Source organism: Chaetodon trifascialis, chromosome 15, assembly GCF_039877785.1.
Source record: "Chaetodon trifascialis isolate fChaTrf1 chromosome 15, fChaTrf1.hap1, whole genome shotgun sequence".
Classification (NCBI taxonomy): domain Eukaryota; kingdom Metazoa; phylum Chordata; class Actinopteri; order Chaetodontiformes; family Chaetodontidae; genus Chaetodon; species Chaetodon trifascialis.
Window position 1 is genome coordinate 8666867 of NC_092070.1, and position 16605 is coordinate 8683471.

Below are 16605 nucleotides of genomic sequence, written 5' to 3' on the forward strand. Positions count from 1 at the left end.
CCTATAGCTGTTTGTCTAACGTTGATATTCCTTTCCGACATCATCTCTGTCTGCCTTCTTTTGTTTCCATCCATCGTCATTAAGTTTGTATTGTTTTGCCATCATACAACCTTTAGTGTGTTTATTTTTTTGTGGTGACTGGTGAAACAGGAAATTTTAGCCACTGTGCCCACGACCAATTTCCAAACACACACTCTTCTCTTGTGGCCTAACTTTAGCACACAGGAATGAGTCATTTCTTGCAAAATCTAACCAAAAATACCTCCACTTGTCCTTTTGACTGTAATAGACCCAGACGGCATTTAACCAACCTTTACTGTCCTGCTCTTAAGAAGGAGGGTGGTTTGCATTTGTATCTGCGCTTCTGACTTTCCCTTGGAAGTGTTCCAATTCGCTGCATTTCAGACCTGTGCTGTGCATTCAGTAGCTAGTTTTTGGGGGTTAAGGCGAGGTTGTCCCATGTCTCCATCCTCCTTTGCCATCTCTTTTGTCCTCTCGAGCACCGAATACCTTCTGATTGTTGTAACGATGCTCAGAGCTCTGTTAAGCATCGAGAGCTCGCATCCTCTCTCCCTCTCCTTCCTCTTTCTCTTCTACTCTGAGCTGTAACACTGATGCTGTCAGGTTTTTACTTCACATGGGGAAAGCAAGGGGGGAGCATTTAGGTTTTTTTGTTGCGAGGATTATTTGTTCCTTCATTTATTATATTTTTTCTGTTTCCCTGACGACTTCTGTGTGTTGTTGTCAGTCTCCACGGTAACCACTCGCTGTTTCTACGGCAACGGTAAGTTGTGTACAAACATCTATCACTGAACTGATCCCCTTCCCACCCCTCCCCTGAAATGGGCATTTGATGCAGTAGTGTGTAGATATTAGTCTTTGCATTTGTGCTTATCACAGTGAGTTTAATGTGACAGACCCATGCAGTGTAATGCCCTAGAAAGCTGTTGCTGTTATGTAATGTTACAGTGCTCAACAGTATCACAGACACACACACACACACACACACACACACACACACACACACACACACACACACACACACAGACACAGACACAGTCTCTTTCAACAGATTGGATCTCTTAACAGTAATATTTTTCCCCACATGCCCGTCCCCCACCATCATTAACACCTCACTGGGAATGACCGAATGTGATCACCTTCTCTATGCAATGACACGGCTGTCCACAACCCATCTGATTAATTCTCCATTGGACTCAATGTGTATAGTATTCATTTTCTTGATTTAATAAAACAAAAAATGAACAGAAATGATATGAAGCTTTGCTCCCTGTTGCTGCCTATGATTGCTTTGAGTGAATGCAGACCACCCACCCCCACCCCCACCCCAGTCTGCAGAGCAAATAACGCTGCTCTGGTCTTGAATTTCTTTGTTTTATTATGGACTAGCCTGCTTTTAGAACCCTGATTCCATAAAAGGAGGGACGCTGTTTAAAATGTAAATAAAAACAGAATAGACAAACTGTGTTTACCAACAACAACAACAACAACAACAGCAGTTTTCCAAAGTGTTCCTGAGTACATGTAGTAACATCCTTTATACAATCATGTGTTCACAAAGAGGTGAACCTCTCTTCATCCTCGCTTGTGAACGACTGAGCCTTTCCAGGATGCTCCTTTCATAGCCAGTCATGACACTATCACCTGTTACCAATCAACCTGTTTACCTGTGGAATGATCCAAACAGGTGTTTTTGGAGCATTCCACATCTTTCCCAGTCTTTAGTTGCTGCATCCAATTCAGAATAAGCAGATATTTACAAAAATCAGAGAGGGTCAAACATGAATATATCATTTTTGTACTCTTGAGTACGTTAGCAAAGGGATTAGCAAATGATGGCATTCTGTTTTATTATGTTTCACACAGCGTCCAAACTTTTTTGGGCATCGGGGTTGTACCGTAGTGTTAAGACTTCACAGGTTGAGGCGAGGAGTTCGTCCAGGCTTTGAACTTACATAGAAATGTCCAACATGTGGCGAGCCGGCAGCCTGACTCGCCATGTTTCAGACAGCCTGGCATTGTCTTCTCCTGCTGCACCACTTGAAATTAAACTGGATCCGTTTCATTTGAGATCATTTACTAATTTATGTAAAAATGAAAAATCTGTTTAGAAGCCACATTGCTGCGGATGTGGTCACTTATCAAATCAGCCGGTGTTGTGTAACCATATGCATTTCTGAACAGATATGGGGTTTACCTTACTTTTTTTGGGTCTCTCTTATGCTGCCATTTTGTTTTTTCTCTTTTGGTTTGGTTTTCTTGTAGTGGATTGTCTGTGTACTGACTGTGTACCAGTAGTTGTAGTTGTAGTAGTAGTTGTAGTGTACTGGTCTTAGTTTGTGACACACAGTTCTAATGCCTGGCATAGTGTCTCATGTTTATTTTATTTCTCTCCTTTTTTGGGAATGAGGATTGCTCTCTCTCTCTCTCCCTCTCTCTCTCTCTCTCTCTCTCTCTCTCTCTCTCTCTCTCTCTCTCTCTCCCTCTCCCTCTCTTACTCTCTCCCCCCCAGCTCTCCCCCCCCCCCCCAGCTCTCTCTCTCTCCCCCAGCTCTCCTTCTCTCTCTCTCTCCCTCTCGGCTCTCTCTCTCTCTCTCTCTCTCTCTCTCTCCCTCCCCCCCTCCGCTCTCTCTTTCTCTTCCCTCCATCCTTTTGGTGCTCTGTTTCTCAACCCACCACATATAATGAGATTTTCAGGAGAATGGTCACCAAATCTAATTGCTTTATTTGAATGATGCACCTTGGGATATATGTTTTATTTTCAATAGTAATTGTTATTAGTTTCTTTTTTGTGTGCGTGTGTTGCTCATGGAAACTTTCTTCCTTTTTTTTCCTCTTTCTCTTCACTCCATCTTTCCGTTCCCCTGTGTTTGTATATGGACTGGCTCTGTCTCTTCACTTCTCACCTGCATCCCTTCCTCTTAACGTATCTGTCCCATCTTTGTCTCGTATGTGTTCGATGTGGGAGTGCTGCGATTGTTTTGATTGGTCTCTATGCTGCATCCGACGCTTGCTGATTGGCTGAATTTTTTACTTTTTTCGGTTTGTTACTCACTCTTGGTCATGTGATGCGCCCATATTTGGCTGCGTGTAATTTCTGTGTTATATGATTATTAATTTTGTCAAACAAATGTTTTTGCACCCCCTCTTTCTCTCCCTTGTATTACTTTTTTTTTTAACTATTTCTTTTTAGGTATGTAAACCCCACAAGTTTGGTTTCATATGGAAATGTGACTTCATTTTGTCCTGGTTTATTGTTCAGGGAGGGCAAAAGTGGGATGAGACAGGCTGAATGTTTTATTAATCGTTAACACTTTGAGATCTGCTTCCCATATTCTGTTGATTTGCATGTTTTCCTGTCAGCCCAAGTTCATTAATTGCACATGACGCAAACACAGGTGTATATTCTCCACACACACACACACACACACACACACACACACACACACACACACACACACACACACACACACACACACACACACCTTTAGACAAACCTCATTATCCTCAACTTAAACTTCATACAAGTCGAGACAAACTTCTTACAAGTGATACAAAAATATGTTGACATTAATTTGATTCATTAACTCAATTTACATACAAAATGTGCCTGCTCAGACACCCACGGACTGTTCCGTCACCTAGCTAGCCAGGCTAGGCTAATTGAATCATTTGCCACTGACCTTGTCATTTGCAATGAGGGAAAAATGAGGTAAACCTCATTTCCATTTGAATGAAGCTCGGCAGATAAAGAACATGACTCACTGAGAGAGGCAGTGCGAGCGGCAGTCTCGGCCTTAATGGTCTCCTAAATGGGACTGCAAACGTGTATGTGCACACAAGCACTCTCATTCCCCAGTCTCTCGGTCTCTCTCCGTCTTTGTCTCACACGCACACACACACTCTTCCCTCATCGAGCCAAAAGGTCATTAATCTTTAGCTCACCACACCAGTCAGATGCAGAGCTTGGGCAGCACACTCGGACAGTATGGGTTATTACAGAGAGCCACAATCTCCTTCTCTTAAAGCCCATCAAAGGCAGATGAGGATAGATCAAGGGACCGGAGTGTGAGCCTTTGAAGCTGAGAGAGGAGATTATGAGCCATCTTGGATTGAAAGCCTAAGTATTAGTCTGAAATGTCAGCCTGCATGCTCAGAACATGCACACGCGCCTAAAAAAAAAAAAGACAGATCCACAATACTCCCACCTGCACATGCCAGAAAGTAGAGCTCAGTGTCTTGTACTGTGCTGCTGCCCTCTCCTTTATGTGTAGTCACAGCAACAGCATAACCAGTGTCACCTATAGCAGCCCTTACATCTCTCCACACTGAGTCACCAAATCTCCACTGGACAGCTCTCTTTAATTGCATGACGACTAAAAATCCCCCTAACAATCCTCACCTGCTTTTACACACAAGCATGTACACCAGCAGTTAGCAGCCACAGCAGGAGTAAAATTCACCAGCTGATTTGGTTACATCTATCGTTTTTTCATTCTGCACAGTTTAGAAAAGTGTGGACATCATTTTACACATGACACCAACGGAAAGAAACTGAATTCTTTACCAGAAAATAACCCCTCGACAGGATGTTATGGCATCCAGCAGCTATCTTTAAGCCGGCCTTTGCGCGTCAAGTGTGCATTTTCACGATAAAGACAAGGTTATGTAACAGACCAGATGCACCAGTATTCCAAAAAATGGAGGCAAGCATCATACCAGCACATAACAACAAACACGTCGAATAGAATTCTACCGTAGAAAACACTAAACAAAACCACATCCAGTGTATCAGCCTTGGCCTTGTGTTTGAGTCTGTTGTTGTACTTTACTTTCCTGTATTGAGTTGTTGTGGCTGCGTCTTTGACCATCTGCTCCTCCGTCCCCAGGTGAATAACGCCACCGCCAGGGTGATGACTAACAAGAAAATGGTCAGCCCCTACCCTAACGGAGAGGCTCTCAGCACACTGCCTTATGGTAACAACCACAGTGAAACACACTAACAGCAAACCGTGGCCCGCCTAATTAGCCAAACAGCGTAGGTACATGTACATGGGAGACACAGGCGTTGGCAGGGTGAGACACACAGTAAGGCCACCGTGTTCCCTCGCTGCAGACCACATTATGTAAAGCCGGCAGCAAACTAATTCCATGCAGTTTATCTTATTTTTGCTCCCACCCACCGGCCATCATGTCAGTCGACTTTAGAATTGAGCTCACGTTCAACTCGAGAACTGTTTGATTATATTGCAGCTACTTTATAGTGTGTTAGAAACCATCTATTCAATGTTTCTATACTGCTTATAAATGCTAAAAATGGAGGCTTAAAATACAACTGTGTGTAAAATCTGAATAAAACACAATGTGATAACTTGCTAATCCCGTTGATTAATGTGGCAAGAACTCAGCAGCACAGCTGTTTGTTTCCGTCGTTCTTCTGTTATCGTAGCTCCTAATGTAGTTTGGAGTTAGTCTCGCAGAAGGAATCTGTCTTATGAAAACAAGACAGTGTTCTGTCGGACAGCCTCAACACAAGCAGCCATCACACTCAGTTTTTAAAGAATCCTCCTCTGCGGTGCTTACAGTATAGGATCTTATGTAAACTACAAATATTAATGACTTGCCCCTTCCTCTGTGTGTGACTATCAGCGGGGTGGAAATTGAGTCCTATGGTGGGGGCCGTGTACGGACCTGAGCTCTACGCAGGTAAGACCACTCTCTGTCTCCCTTGCCCACACTAATATCTGTCTCTGCAGCTTACTTTAAATTTTACTCATATTCCAATCTGAAATTTATATTAATGCACTGCTTGCCTAGCATTTCTCCTCACTGACACTTTTATTAATATCAAGCCCTCAAGGCTACAGTTGGATTATTCTCTCTTTGCTCTTTGCTTCCTCCTTAATTCATCCTGGCCTGCCCCCCCCCCCTTTTTTTCCCCACGTTGTCCTTTTCCTGCCTACGTCGTTATCTTTCCCCCCTAAATCCTCTGCTGTCTCTCTGTCTTTCTCTCCTTTACCCTCTTCCTCCTCCTCCAGTCCCAGGGTTTCCCTACCCCTCTGCAGCAGCAGCAGCCACTACAGCAGCAGCGGCGTTTCGCGGCGCCCACCTCAGGGGCCGAGGCCGGCCCGTCTACAGCGCAGTGCGGGCTGCCGTGCCTCAGCCTGCCATCCCTGCCTACCCCGGGTGAGAAAGATGCGCTGCTTAGAAACAGGAGCTGTTGACGTCACGTGCTTTGTAGCTGTCCCAGATCTGCTGTATGCCTTTTATATAACACATTTCAGAAATACAAAAAGATCAAGATCAATCGTTTTGTTCAGTGCCGAGTAAATCTATTGAGGAGCACCTCACAGATGCCATTTTCCAAATCGTTTTCCAAATTCTGTTTGACCAGGTCTCTGTCTAACACAGCTGTGCTCATACAGTCCCCATGCCCAAACATTATTCACACTTCACTCTCTTCAGCAGTCCAACTGGCACATTGTCAGTTAGTTCACAAGCCATTCAGCCGAGTATGACGCACTGATGGGATTACACCACTGAAGGTTCATTTGAATAAACACACAGCTACCACCATCAGCAGATTTGAATAAATACACGCACACACACACGCAGTCATTATGCAGACGCAGTCAGCCTGCACACAGATTTGCTCCAATTTATTCACGTTTACTGTGATGTGTTTTATGTCTCCTCAGTATGTGTTACTGTGCATGTCGTTGCTGTGCTGTGATGATTGGCTAATGGGGTTGTGACTGCTAGGATATTGAGATCAAAGCAGAATTGATTGGTTAATGGCCCCGCGGCTGCTTACTGCGATGACGCTCAAATGAAGCTAAACAAGATGAAATTGGGGGCTGCAGGAAATACCCTCTCCATATCTGCTCCACCGAAAAAGCTACACCTCTCAATTCAAAGAAACCTTTACTGCCCTGCTGTTCTTGTAGCTGGGGAACAATAGCAGTTTATGTTCTCATTTCAGTTCAATTACCTTTATCTATTAGCCCCATGAGTCTATTGTTTAATGTTTTTTGTTTCAGTTGTGGAGCTTAAATGGAAGTTGTATTTTCTCTGCATGCTGCATGGGTTTGAAATAACTACTTTCTCTCTCTCTCTCTCTCTCTCTCTCTCTCTCTCTCTCTCTCTCTCTCTCTCTCTCTCTCTCTCTCTCTCTCTTTTACATTTTGCTGTGTTGTGATATTCATCCACTCTGGTTTTGGGACTGTGCACCACTCCGTCTGCACCCCCTCCACTACACCCCCCTCTCTCTCGTCTCGCTCCCTCCTTCTTCTTCTTCTTCTTCTTCTTCTCTCAGTGTGGTGTATCAGGATGGGTTTTACGGAGCTGCAGACTTATATGTAAGTAAATTCACCTCCCACCCAACACACCCTCTCTCCCTCTCCCCTCACGGCTTTCTCCTGCTCTTTTTCCTCTGGGGGTGATTCTGCATGTTGCGTCCAGTCATGCGCTGCACAGAGCTGCCTGCATAAAGGTGAATGAGTCCAGATGAAGAACTGATTAGGAGCACAATGCAGCGCTTGTGACAAGTGTACACAGTGTCCTCCATGATAAACGCTGTTTTTTTGCCTCAGGATTAGTGTTTGTATCCCTCAGTACACAGTTTGAATGCAGCTTGGGTCAAAATCGGTCGCATTGATTTAAAAATCAAATCAAAATCTTAGTGACACCACTATAAGGGCCGCTCTGTGGGCGTGTGTGGGAGCGTGCGTCAGTGTACGAGTGTTTGCGCGTATGAACAAGTGTGTGTGTGTGTGTGTGTGTGTGTGTGTGTGTGTGTGTGTGTGTGTGTGCGCGTGTGTGTGTGTGTGTGTGTGTGTATCCAGGTTGACAACGGTTGTTTCTGTTCTCTCTATAGACTAGTGTTTCAGGACTCAGTCCTTAGTCCCAGATTGCCTCAGGTAGGGTCAATTCAACACCAAACCCACAGTGTGCATTGTTTTACTGTACTACCTCCTCTGATCTTATGAACCATCTTCCAATCTGATCTGGAACATGTTTTCTTTTAGTTGTTTAAAACCAAAAATCACCACTGCTTTGAATTTTTCGTTATTTTTCTACTAACTCACTGAAATGTGCACTTTTTCCGATTGTGGGGAAGGGCTTTGTTTGTTTGTTTGTTTACTAAACTACTAAATTGTACTGAGTGTATATTTTTTTCCTACCAGTTTGTTCAAAAGAGAACCTGGTCTCTTTTGTCCACTCGGCTAGCTCTAGAGAAAAAATGGCTCCCATCCTTAGTTTGTACTCTTGGCAACAAAAAAGACAAAACGCCAACATCTCACAAACATATTTGTGAAATATATTTTCAATTTGGATGCAAACATGCCGGTTTATGCTAAACTCTAGGTTTCTTGCACCATTGGAGGCTGCCAGTCAATGTTAGCCTGGGATGTGAGATACTCCTTCAAGTTGAGAACATGGTCTCTTCCTGAATTAACCACCCCGACCCCTCCCAGGATGATTATTGAAGCATGTGCTGATCAGCTGCTGCATGCGGACGTTCTGTATTACTGCTCCTTTTCCCTCCACTCACCCAGAAGGCCTTGCTCTCTCCGCCCTAACAACCCCCCGTTTTTCCACCCCTTCCGCCTCTGCTCCGTGTCCTGCAGGCGTCTCGGAGAATGCCGGCGGGTGTTTCTGTCGTGCTTTGCTGTGCTCTGCTCTGATCAGGTCCAAGTGCAGTGGTGTTGTGTTGAACTTTTAATTTGGGTGGTGCATGCAGTCTCAGTGCGAGGAGATGATGTTTAGTCAGTGTAGGCTTGCGTGGGTGTGTCTGTGTGTGCGACTTTCCCCCCCGTCTTCCTCCCCTTTTTTCTGTCTCCTGAATCCGTGCGAAAGAACATAAATAATAATAATAATAAACCAATGCAGTTTTTTCATAAATGTGTCTCCACTTGAACTTCTGACTCTAGTAACCTTCAGTGTCCTCAGACTGTTGGCGCTCTCATGTCGTATCCGTTCATGACTTGAGTCTTCTGTCCTGAGGAGACAGTGAGGTCTCTATATGGCCTCAACTGTGCGAACATTTTGTCTCCCATTGTTTGTTACCTCCCCCTCTCCTGTAGTGGTAATAATACAATCTAACTCAACCTCGACAGTCCAATTTCCTCTCTCTGTCTCATTGATAAAGCACTCTTGTCCCACATCCAGCACCACACCACCTCCTCCTGTCCCCATACAGAAATGCAATATACTGACAGGCTGGATTTCACTGCTGAATGTATATATGTATGATAATCAGGTTTGGCCATACATACATATGGTCTATGTAGGGAAATGTTAGTGTAAATACTAGGAAAAGGTTACTTTTTTTTTACTGAATATGAGGGACTCAAAAGAATTCCCAAAATAAATATATTTTATATTTTCTAGTTTGACCCTGAAGTGTGCATCAAATATCACATATAGTAAAAATATACAGTACTCTTGTTGCAATATCGACAGAATTTATTAAAAAATTACCAAAAAAGATAGATTTTGCAAAGTGGTCTTAAATATTTGGACATATATTTCTTAGAATGAAATGCCAGTATATTCCATCTCTATATCCCCCCTCCCCCCACCCAGTCATTTACACACCTTAGCCCAGGTGTCTCCTTCCTCAGAGACATGCAACTTAGTCCGGTTGTGTGTGTATGTGTATGTGTGTGTGTGTCTTTAGGGAGGCTACCCTGCTGCTGCCGCTGCCGCTGCCTATCGCTACGCTCAGCCTGCGGCTGTAACCGGAGCAACCGCCGCAGCTGCCGCCTACAGCGACAGGTGAGATCAGCCCAGGGCACACATTAACGAACAGACACACACACACACACCCACACACCTCAGTGTACAACAGAGGTGCTGAGAACAGGCTGAAAAGATGGACTGTGGTGTCTGAAGTCAGCCTCAGCACAGAGTCGAGGCAGCTGGCTGAGGAGAATCTATAGAGGAGTCCAAGGCCGCAGGATGAATTCATATAAGACATTTATGCTCAATATCACAGCACTAATGGATAGATCAGGTCATAGTGAAAGCCAGCAAGTCTTTGACCATGATAATGTAATGATGTATCTTAGAAGATCAGCTGGAGTATAGAGCCAGGGAGCCTAATCAATGTGACACAATGATTACACATTCTTAATGAATGGGATATATGAAACCATATGAAATCTGACCATTCACTGAAGGCAGCATCTTCTGTAAATGGAGCAGCTTTTTGTGCCAGTTGTATGGAAGAAAGCACAAAACCATTGTGACAGCAACATAGAGCAAACCCGTCTTAAAGGTGCAATGTGGAGTTTTGTTTGCATTAAAGGCACGCTGAGAACATCAACGCAGGAGTTTTTTGTAACGTTTGTGAGGCCTCTGCCTACAGTAAGACCCTCAGCGAAGGACTGACAGCTGAGCTGACCGAATCATTATTTTATGGCCACAATGACAAAGTGACATCATTTCAGGTTAATGAGCGTAGCTGTGTGCGATTGACTATGTCGCCATTTAAAATGATTAATTACAGAGAGTGTTTGAGGAGACAGAAAGTCCCTCTCAACGTTTCTGCTACGCGGCCTCTGACCCTCACTGTCGGCAGCTTACATCAACCTTTCACAAGTGCTCAGCGTTCTCATACACACCGAAACACCAAGCCAGTATGTTAAGATTAAGAAGCTGTTCCAGTGTGGACAGAGGGCTGAAAGGAGAGAAAAAGAAGAGTTCACAAATTGAAGCGGCTCAGTGTGAACATGCTCTGTGAATGAATGCATTTCCTTCCTCTTAAAATATTGTGTTGTGGTATTGTAGGACCTCTAATACCAGTCAGACAGTCCACAGGATACCTTTGATGATTTGTCCTCATTTCTTGTCTATGTTGTGTTTCCTTTGCTAGTTACGGCCGGGTGTACACTACAGACCCTTACCACGCTTTAGCTCCAGCTGCTGCTGCTTACGGAGTGGGAGCCATGGTGAGAAAACTGACACAAGTGCCACAAAGCAAAGCGTGTGGAACGTCAATTAGTTGTGTTTTGAAAAGGGGGACGTGTGAAGACGTGCAGAAGTGTTTTTAACGAGAGGCAAATGGAATACAAAGTGGATGCAGAAAAATGGCTTCATGAATAAATACATGTGCACGTTTGCACCCTGGGGTCAAGAATCGTACCGTCATGTAACTCTGTAGCATAACGATGTGGAGACTGCTCTGTATAGATGCACTCACACTCGTAGTATCCAGCTGTATTTTCCACTCTGACCACGTTGTCTTCTCTGTCTCTTTCAGGCCAGTTTATACCGGGCAGGATACAGTAGGTTTGCTCCTTACTAAAACCACAAATCACACCACAAGGAATTTCACATCGCTCCAAAAACCCTTTTTCAAGCTCTTTGTTTGGCAGCAGCTCCCCTTCATTCTCCTGCAGACGGACTATAGTGACAACTCATGTGTTTTTCCTTCTTTCTTTCCTTTTTTCTTTTTTTTTGTGGCGAGAGAGGTCTTTTTGCCACATCATCAACTCAAACTCTGTTTCTGTTCTCTTCTGTCTGACGCTGACATGGAAACAATGACAAACTGCCACCAGTGTCTCCCACATAAAAAGCTGGAGCGTGCTGCTTTGAACTATGGGGGCACAGTTTCAGACGTTTTTTAGAAACACTACGGGACCTGAAGGAGAGAGACAGCTGTTCCTGTGTGACCCTGCACACTACAAACCCTTTTTTTCCTCTGAACTCACAGTATATCCACTGCCCTATAAGACCCAATCAGACCTGTAGACACACACCGAGTACACGGTTTCCTCCGCGTTTTCCTTTAGTGTTGGCCTGCACAGAATGATGCCGCAGCACAGCGTTACTAAACAAAAGAACGGTACTAATGTTTTTAACACTACATTACAGCAGAGTCGTCCCTTTGGTTTAGCATCGTGGTATATTAACGAAAACATGAATCAAACTCGGGCTGCTCAACACAGAAGACGTAGGAATGATTGTTATTTTGTCAGCCGGATCGCTGAGCGTTCAGCCGGAGGGAACTTGGGAGCATCTGACTGACAGAAACCACTGTTGTCCCAGTAACTACAAACTATAAACACAGCATGGGAAACGTCTCTCTCCCTCTTTTTTTTTTTGTCATTTTCCAACATTTTACAGCTTCCCATAAGTGTAAAAGGAAACACAAGAAATCAAAACTAATGTTTTAAAAAAAAAAAGTAAAACAAAGTGTGAAAACGACAAGGAATAAAAAAAACAAGTGACTTTGTTTTCTTCTGCATTACCTCAGTTTTTCCTCTTTTTTTTTGTCCGCTGCCATTGGTGAGACGCTGCATAGAAATGTCATGACATATAATGTGGACGCATTGAAACTGTCCAGTATTTTCAGGGACAGAACCATTCACTTGTCCTTACTGCTGGCCTGCACATATTCCTTTTATTACTGTAACTGCAACACTAAGATGGGATCCTCAGCTGCAAACTGACCCTGTACGCATGTCCACTTTGAGAATCCAGCGCACCTCCCCTCCACGGCTCACCTCCGACCCGCTCATAGCGCTTCTTCCAAAAAAGGACACGCTTCATTTCTTTCTATCTCCTAAACCATCAGACATTCCAGCTGTAGCGACGATGCAGTAAAGGAAGGGGTCAGATGGACAACGCGCCCATCCAACACTAACGAACTAGATTTAACACAACAGCAGATTTGAAGCAGGAACGCCCACACGGGAAGCTAATCATCTGCCAGGCTGCCAAATGGGAATCCCTCCTGGCCAATTGAGATATTAATGCCTGCAGGCTTCAGGCAGGGCCACTCTGCGCTCGAGCTCTGGCCGTGGAAACGGTGTCTGATCTCAGCTCAGCAGAACAGTAGATCCCAGCAGAACAGCCCAGATTAGAACAGAGTGAAACACAGAGATTGCAGTCGTGTAACGGAGCCTTGAAGTAATGAGAATTGATGCGTTTTCTATTTATATTCATGGTTTTTAATGTGACGGCACACCACATCTGCTGTCCGTAGGCTTCATTTTGTCATTTTAAATCCTCCATCATGTTCTCTGGGATCGTTCAGACGGAATCGTTTTAAAGTTCTCCTCACCGGTCTGTCTGAAGGCATCATAGAAAGACAGACCGTTTATAGACCAAGTCTCTGTCCTGTATGTATCACTTCGCCATATACTCTCACTATGTTGTTATTGCTATTATTTGCCTTTTTGGTTCCAAAGATTTTCTGAAGAAAGCACATTTTTGGTCCTGATGTATTTCTTATTTTTGTGTTTCTTTTTTTTTTTTGCCTTTACTTTGATATGTTTTTCTTTTTCTTTTTCAATCTTGTGGGTTGAAGCTGTATTTTTCAGTACAGTGTCGAAACAGCACCCTGGGAAATGTCATATAAGCAGCGTCTGCAAAAAGAACGCGCATTTAAAAGGTTGCACCAAACAAAACAACCCTGTTCAATCAAATTCAGTCCACACGCGCTAATTTGTTGGCTTTTTTTTTTTTCCCAGTGAACAAACATGCTGTAGAAGTAGAGGTGTTTGCTTCAGACACAGGAAATCAGAACAGATGGAGTCATGAGGGACATGCAGAAAGACAGAGAGGATATTTTGAATCGCACTTGCCGGTGGGGCCAAATCACAGGCAGAGTAAAAAACAAAAGGAGGGAAACGTCCACACATTGTCGAAAGGGCCATGTGTCCCAGCAGCGGCCACCTTTTTGAACAATGAAACAAAGTGTGGGTGGTTAGTGCAGGGAAGTGTGGCGCTGAAGGTGAGGCGCTGAGCCATTCATCATTAGCTGACAGGATAACAACGTCCCCTGCTGTCTTTCTTTTTCTTGTTTTTTTCACGTTTTTCCGGGGCTACAGCTCGCTCAGGGTGGAGCGGACAGAGCAAGGAGGGATAATGTTTTGTATGATTGTGAAAATGTGTGCAGTAGGTCCAATGAGTATTTTTGACGCGCATTACCTCTTTTTTTTTTTTTTTGTCTTATTATTCCTTGCAAGTATTATCAGAAGTGTTGCTATGCATGCTTTTGTGCGAGAGGAAGGGTGTCGGTCAGAATCTTTTCATTTGTGCATGAATTCAAATCATAGTGCTGGAGGAAGAAGAGTAGGGAGGAGGAGGTGGAGGAGGAGGAGGAGGTGTTTACATGGCAGGAGGAGAGAGACGTTATGTGATGCGAGGTGGCAGGAGAGACGAGGAGTCTCGGTAGAGGTCCGGTAGAGAATGTGCGGCTGGGGAGGGGCGGGGAAAGCGGCCCACAGTCGTTTTATGGAGGCCGAGTCGGGTCCGCTTCAGTAATGTGGGTTATCTCTGCTCTGTGCCTCTGTGGTCCTCATGGTAATCACCAGTCATATCAGATGCGTAAAGTTTAATTTGGTATGCCTGGACCCCTGTGGTTTGCTTTTATAATGAAAATAAAACTTAATAAAACAAAATAAAAGATAATTCGGTCTTAAGTTCTGTGAAGAGAGAGGCGAGGCTCGTGATCTGGCAGCGGTCGCCTGCTTCGAGGCTGGTGCGGAGTGTTATCATGAACCTGCCCACATGAGATGCTCACTTAGCAACATGTCCACCTCAGGCATCCACTCTGCAGAAAGCTGGCGTTTAGGTGTTGTTATTGTTCTCGACTGTGGTGCGGCCGCGGTGACTCCTGCGCGTTGGCTTTTGCTCCTCCCCGTCTCTTGTGATTCGAGTGAATCTTATTCTGAAGGCTGCAGAGTCGCTGCAGAGGTGTGCTGGAATGACACAGAAGCAAAAGTCAGCCTCAGCCGCTGACCCCGACTCCCTGCACTGTGCTCAAGTCAACCCAGTGGGAGGTTTTTTTGTTTGTTTGTTTGTTTTTGTACAGGGATTTAATAAATGAGTTTGAATTGCATGTAGATTTTCTTATGTCACATGCTCTTAAAAGCTCATTTATCCAAGTGATTTTTTTTTTTCAATAAGTGACATGTATTTTCTCACAATGTTTTATTTTGCCATCTTTGTGTCTGCCTTCTGTTTATTCTCTTCATTATTATTGAATGTATATAATAAATAAACTGTTTGGTTTTTATACTGGTCTTTGGATACTTCTTACCTGTGCCCCGGACTCATTCCTCAGGTAACATTGTGCACCAAAGCCCTCATATGTGGAGAGTATCAGGAGGTGATAGAGCACACTCCCAGATATGCTTCTTTATTTTGGAGCTGCTCTCCATTCTAATATTTCCTTCCCCTGATTGTCTAAAGCTTATCGTTTTCTTTCCAGTGATTGGCTGGAATGAGGTTATCCAGTCAGCAGAGAGACTGCCTTAAACTGCATGAAAGCCTGCACCAAAAGGAGATAAAGCCAAACTTTTTGATGAAATAACGAACAGTTGCAACCTTTGCGCTGCAGGCTAACCAAGAATCACTTCTCAGACTGTACAGAAACTTTCCCTCCTCAATAAACCAGCGTGATGAATGATGGAGGCAACAATTGCACACGATTAATGCCGCTCGGCTGGGTTGCATTGACCGAATCCACAGTGCGATAAGCTCTTCCGCCACCTCCAACTTTCTCATCGTTGCCAAGGGGGAACAATCTGGAACAATCTTTAATTGCATCTGGAGTTAATGGCCGTAAATGGGTTGGATGTGGCGGGAAACCTCATATCCCTGATAATTGCTCTAATGCACAAGAGGCCAATTGCCAATTTGATGGCATGCTCTCTGTGAGTAATTGAAGTCGAGCTAATTGGAAGAATAGATTGAAGGCCGTCTGATAAGAGGGGGATGTGTGAAGATTGCATCTATTGAAGTGAGGAATTGACCTTTGTGGATGGCAGAGTCACTGCAGGCCACCACAAAGTGAATCCATCAGAAACTACAGATCACTGTTGTTGGATTTAAACAATGTTTAAGTCTTGTCTGTGCCAAGATTATATAATCTCAACTGTTATATCATTTATTACATGGTATTATTCTGCTGCTATTGCTAAAACACTCCTCTTGAGTGTCGTAGTCACTTCAGACTTCTGGTTTTGTCTCGTCCTCCCTGAGCAGCCATGGATCAGCGACTATGCCTAGACACTGCCCCCTGGTGGTTTCTTTGTGGTAATGCACCCCTGCTCTGTGGTTGAGCTTCTAGTTTGTAGCAGGTGCCTGGAGGCATGGCTCCGAATCTGGTTGAGAGAGTAATTGGCCTTTGGTGTGCCATCTGTACAGATTGTGAGTGGGAGATGCAAAGGTTGGGCTTTGAGAATATGACAAACAAATCTGGGCTGTTATAGATTTTATTGATAACACGTCACAAATATGTGCAGGAAATCATTAGAACATGTGTCGCTTTCTACGCACACAGAGTACATCTCTGTTTTTGGGGCTGCAGCACTGACAGAACAGAGCAACTGTAATGTAACTTTGAATATGAAGATGTTAATCAGTGATGGCACAAGCCTCCACAGTGCTGACAGGTCTCCTGTCTTGTCTCATCGGATCTCCTCCTCTCTCCCCCTCCTAACATCCCTCCTCTCTACCATTCACAGATGCCTCTGCTCAGCAGTTTGGCACCTTCAGAGTGACAGTTTCACGCCTCTTCTATCACCTCAGGGCTATTATATACCATCTTAGACTAGCACACAATGTG

The 16605-nt window shown here is 44.2% G+C and overlaps 1 protein-coding gene across 1 annotated transcript; it reads left to right on the plus strand.

Moving 5' to 3' along the window:
• Positions 1–40: 40 nt before the first annotated feature.
• On the plus strand, positions 41–13652 carry LOC139343049 (RNA binding protein fox-1 homolog 2-like). Its single transcript, XM_070980441.1, has 8 exons — positions 41–784; positions 4910–4997; positions 5670–5726; positions 6059–6206; positions 7336–7378; positions 9703–9800; positions 10900–10975; positions 11287–13652. The coding sequence occupies exons 2-8, from the start codon at positions 4934–4936 to the stop codon at positions 11329–11331; spliced, it is 531 nt and encodes a 176-aa protein (XP_070836542.1). The 5' UTR covers positions 41–784; positions 4910–4933; the 3' UTR covers positions 11332–13652.
• The last annotated feature ends 2953 nt before the right edge of the window (positions 13653–16605 follow it).

Bases quoted from the DNA above. Each gene is read 5' to 3' on its own strand.
- LOC139343049 (XM_070980441.1), top strand. From the start codon at position 4,934: ATGACTAACAAGAAAATGGTCAGCCCCTACCCTAACGGAGAGGCTCTC. The intron at 7,379-9,702 runs GTAAGTAAATTC...GTGTGTCTTTAG, and splicing joins ACGGAGCTGCAGACTTATAT to GGAGGCTACCCTGCTGCTGC. The intron at 9,801-10,899 runs GTGAGATCAGCC...TTCCTTTGCTAG, and splicing joins GCTGCCGCCTACAGCGACAG to TTACGGCCGGGTGTACACTA.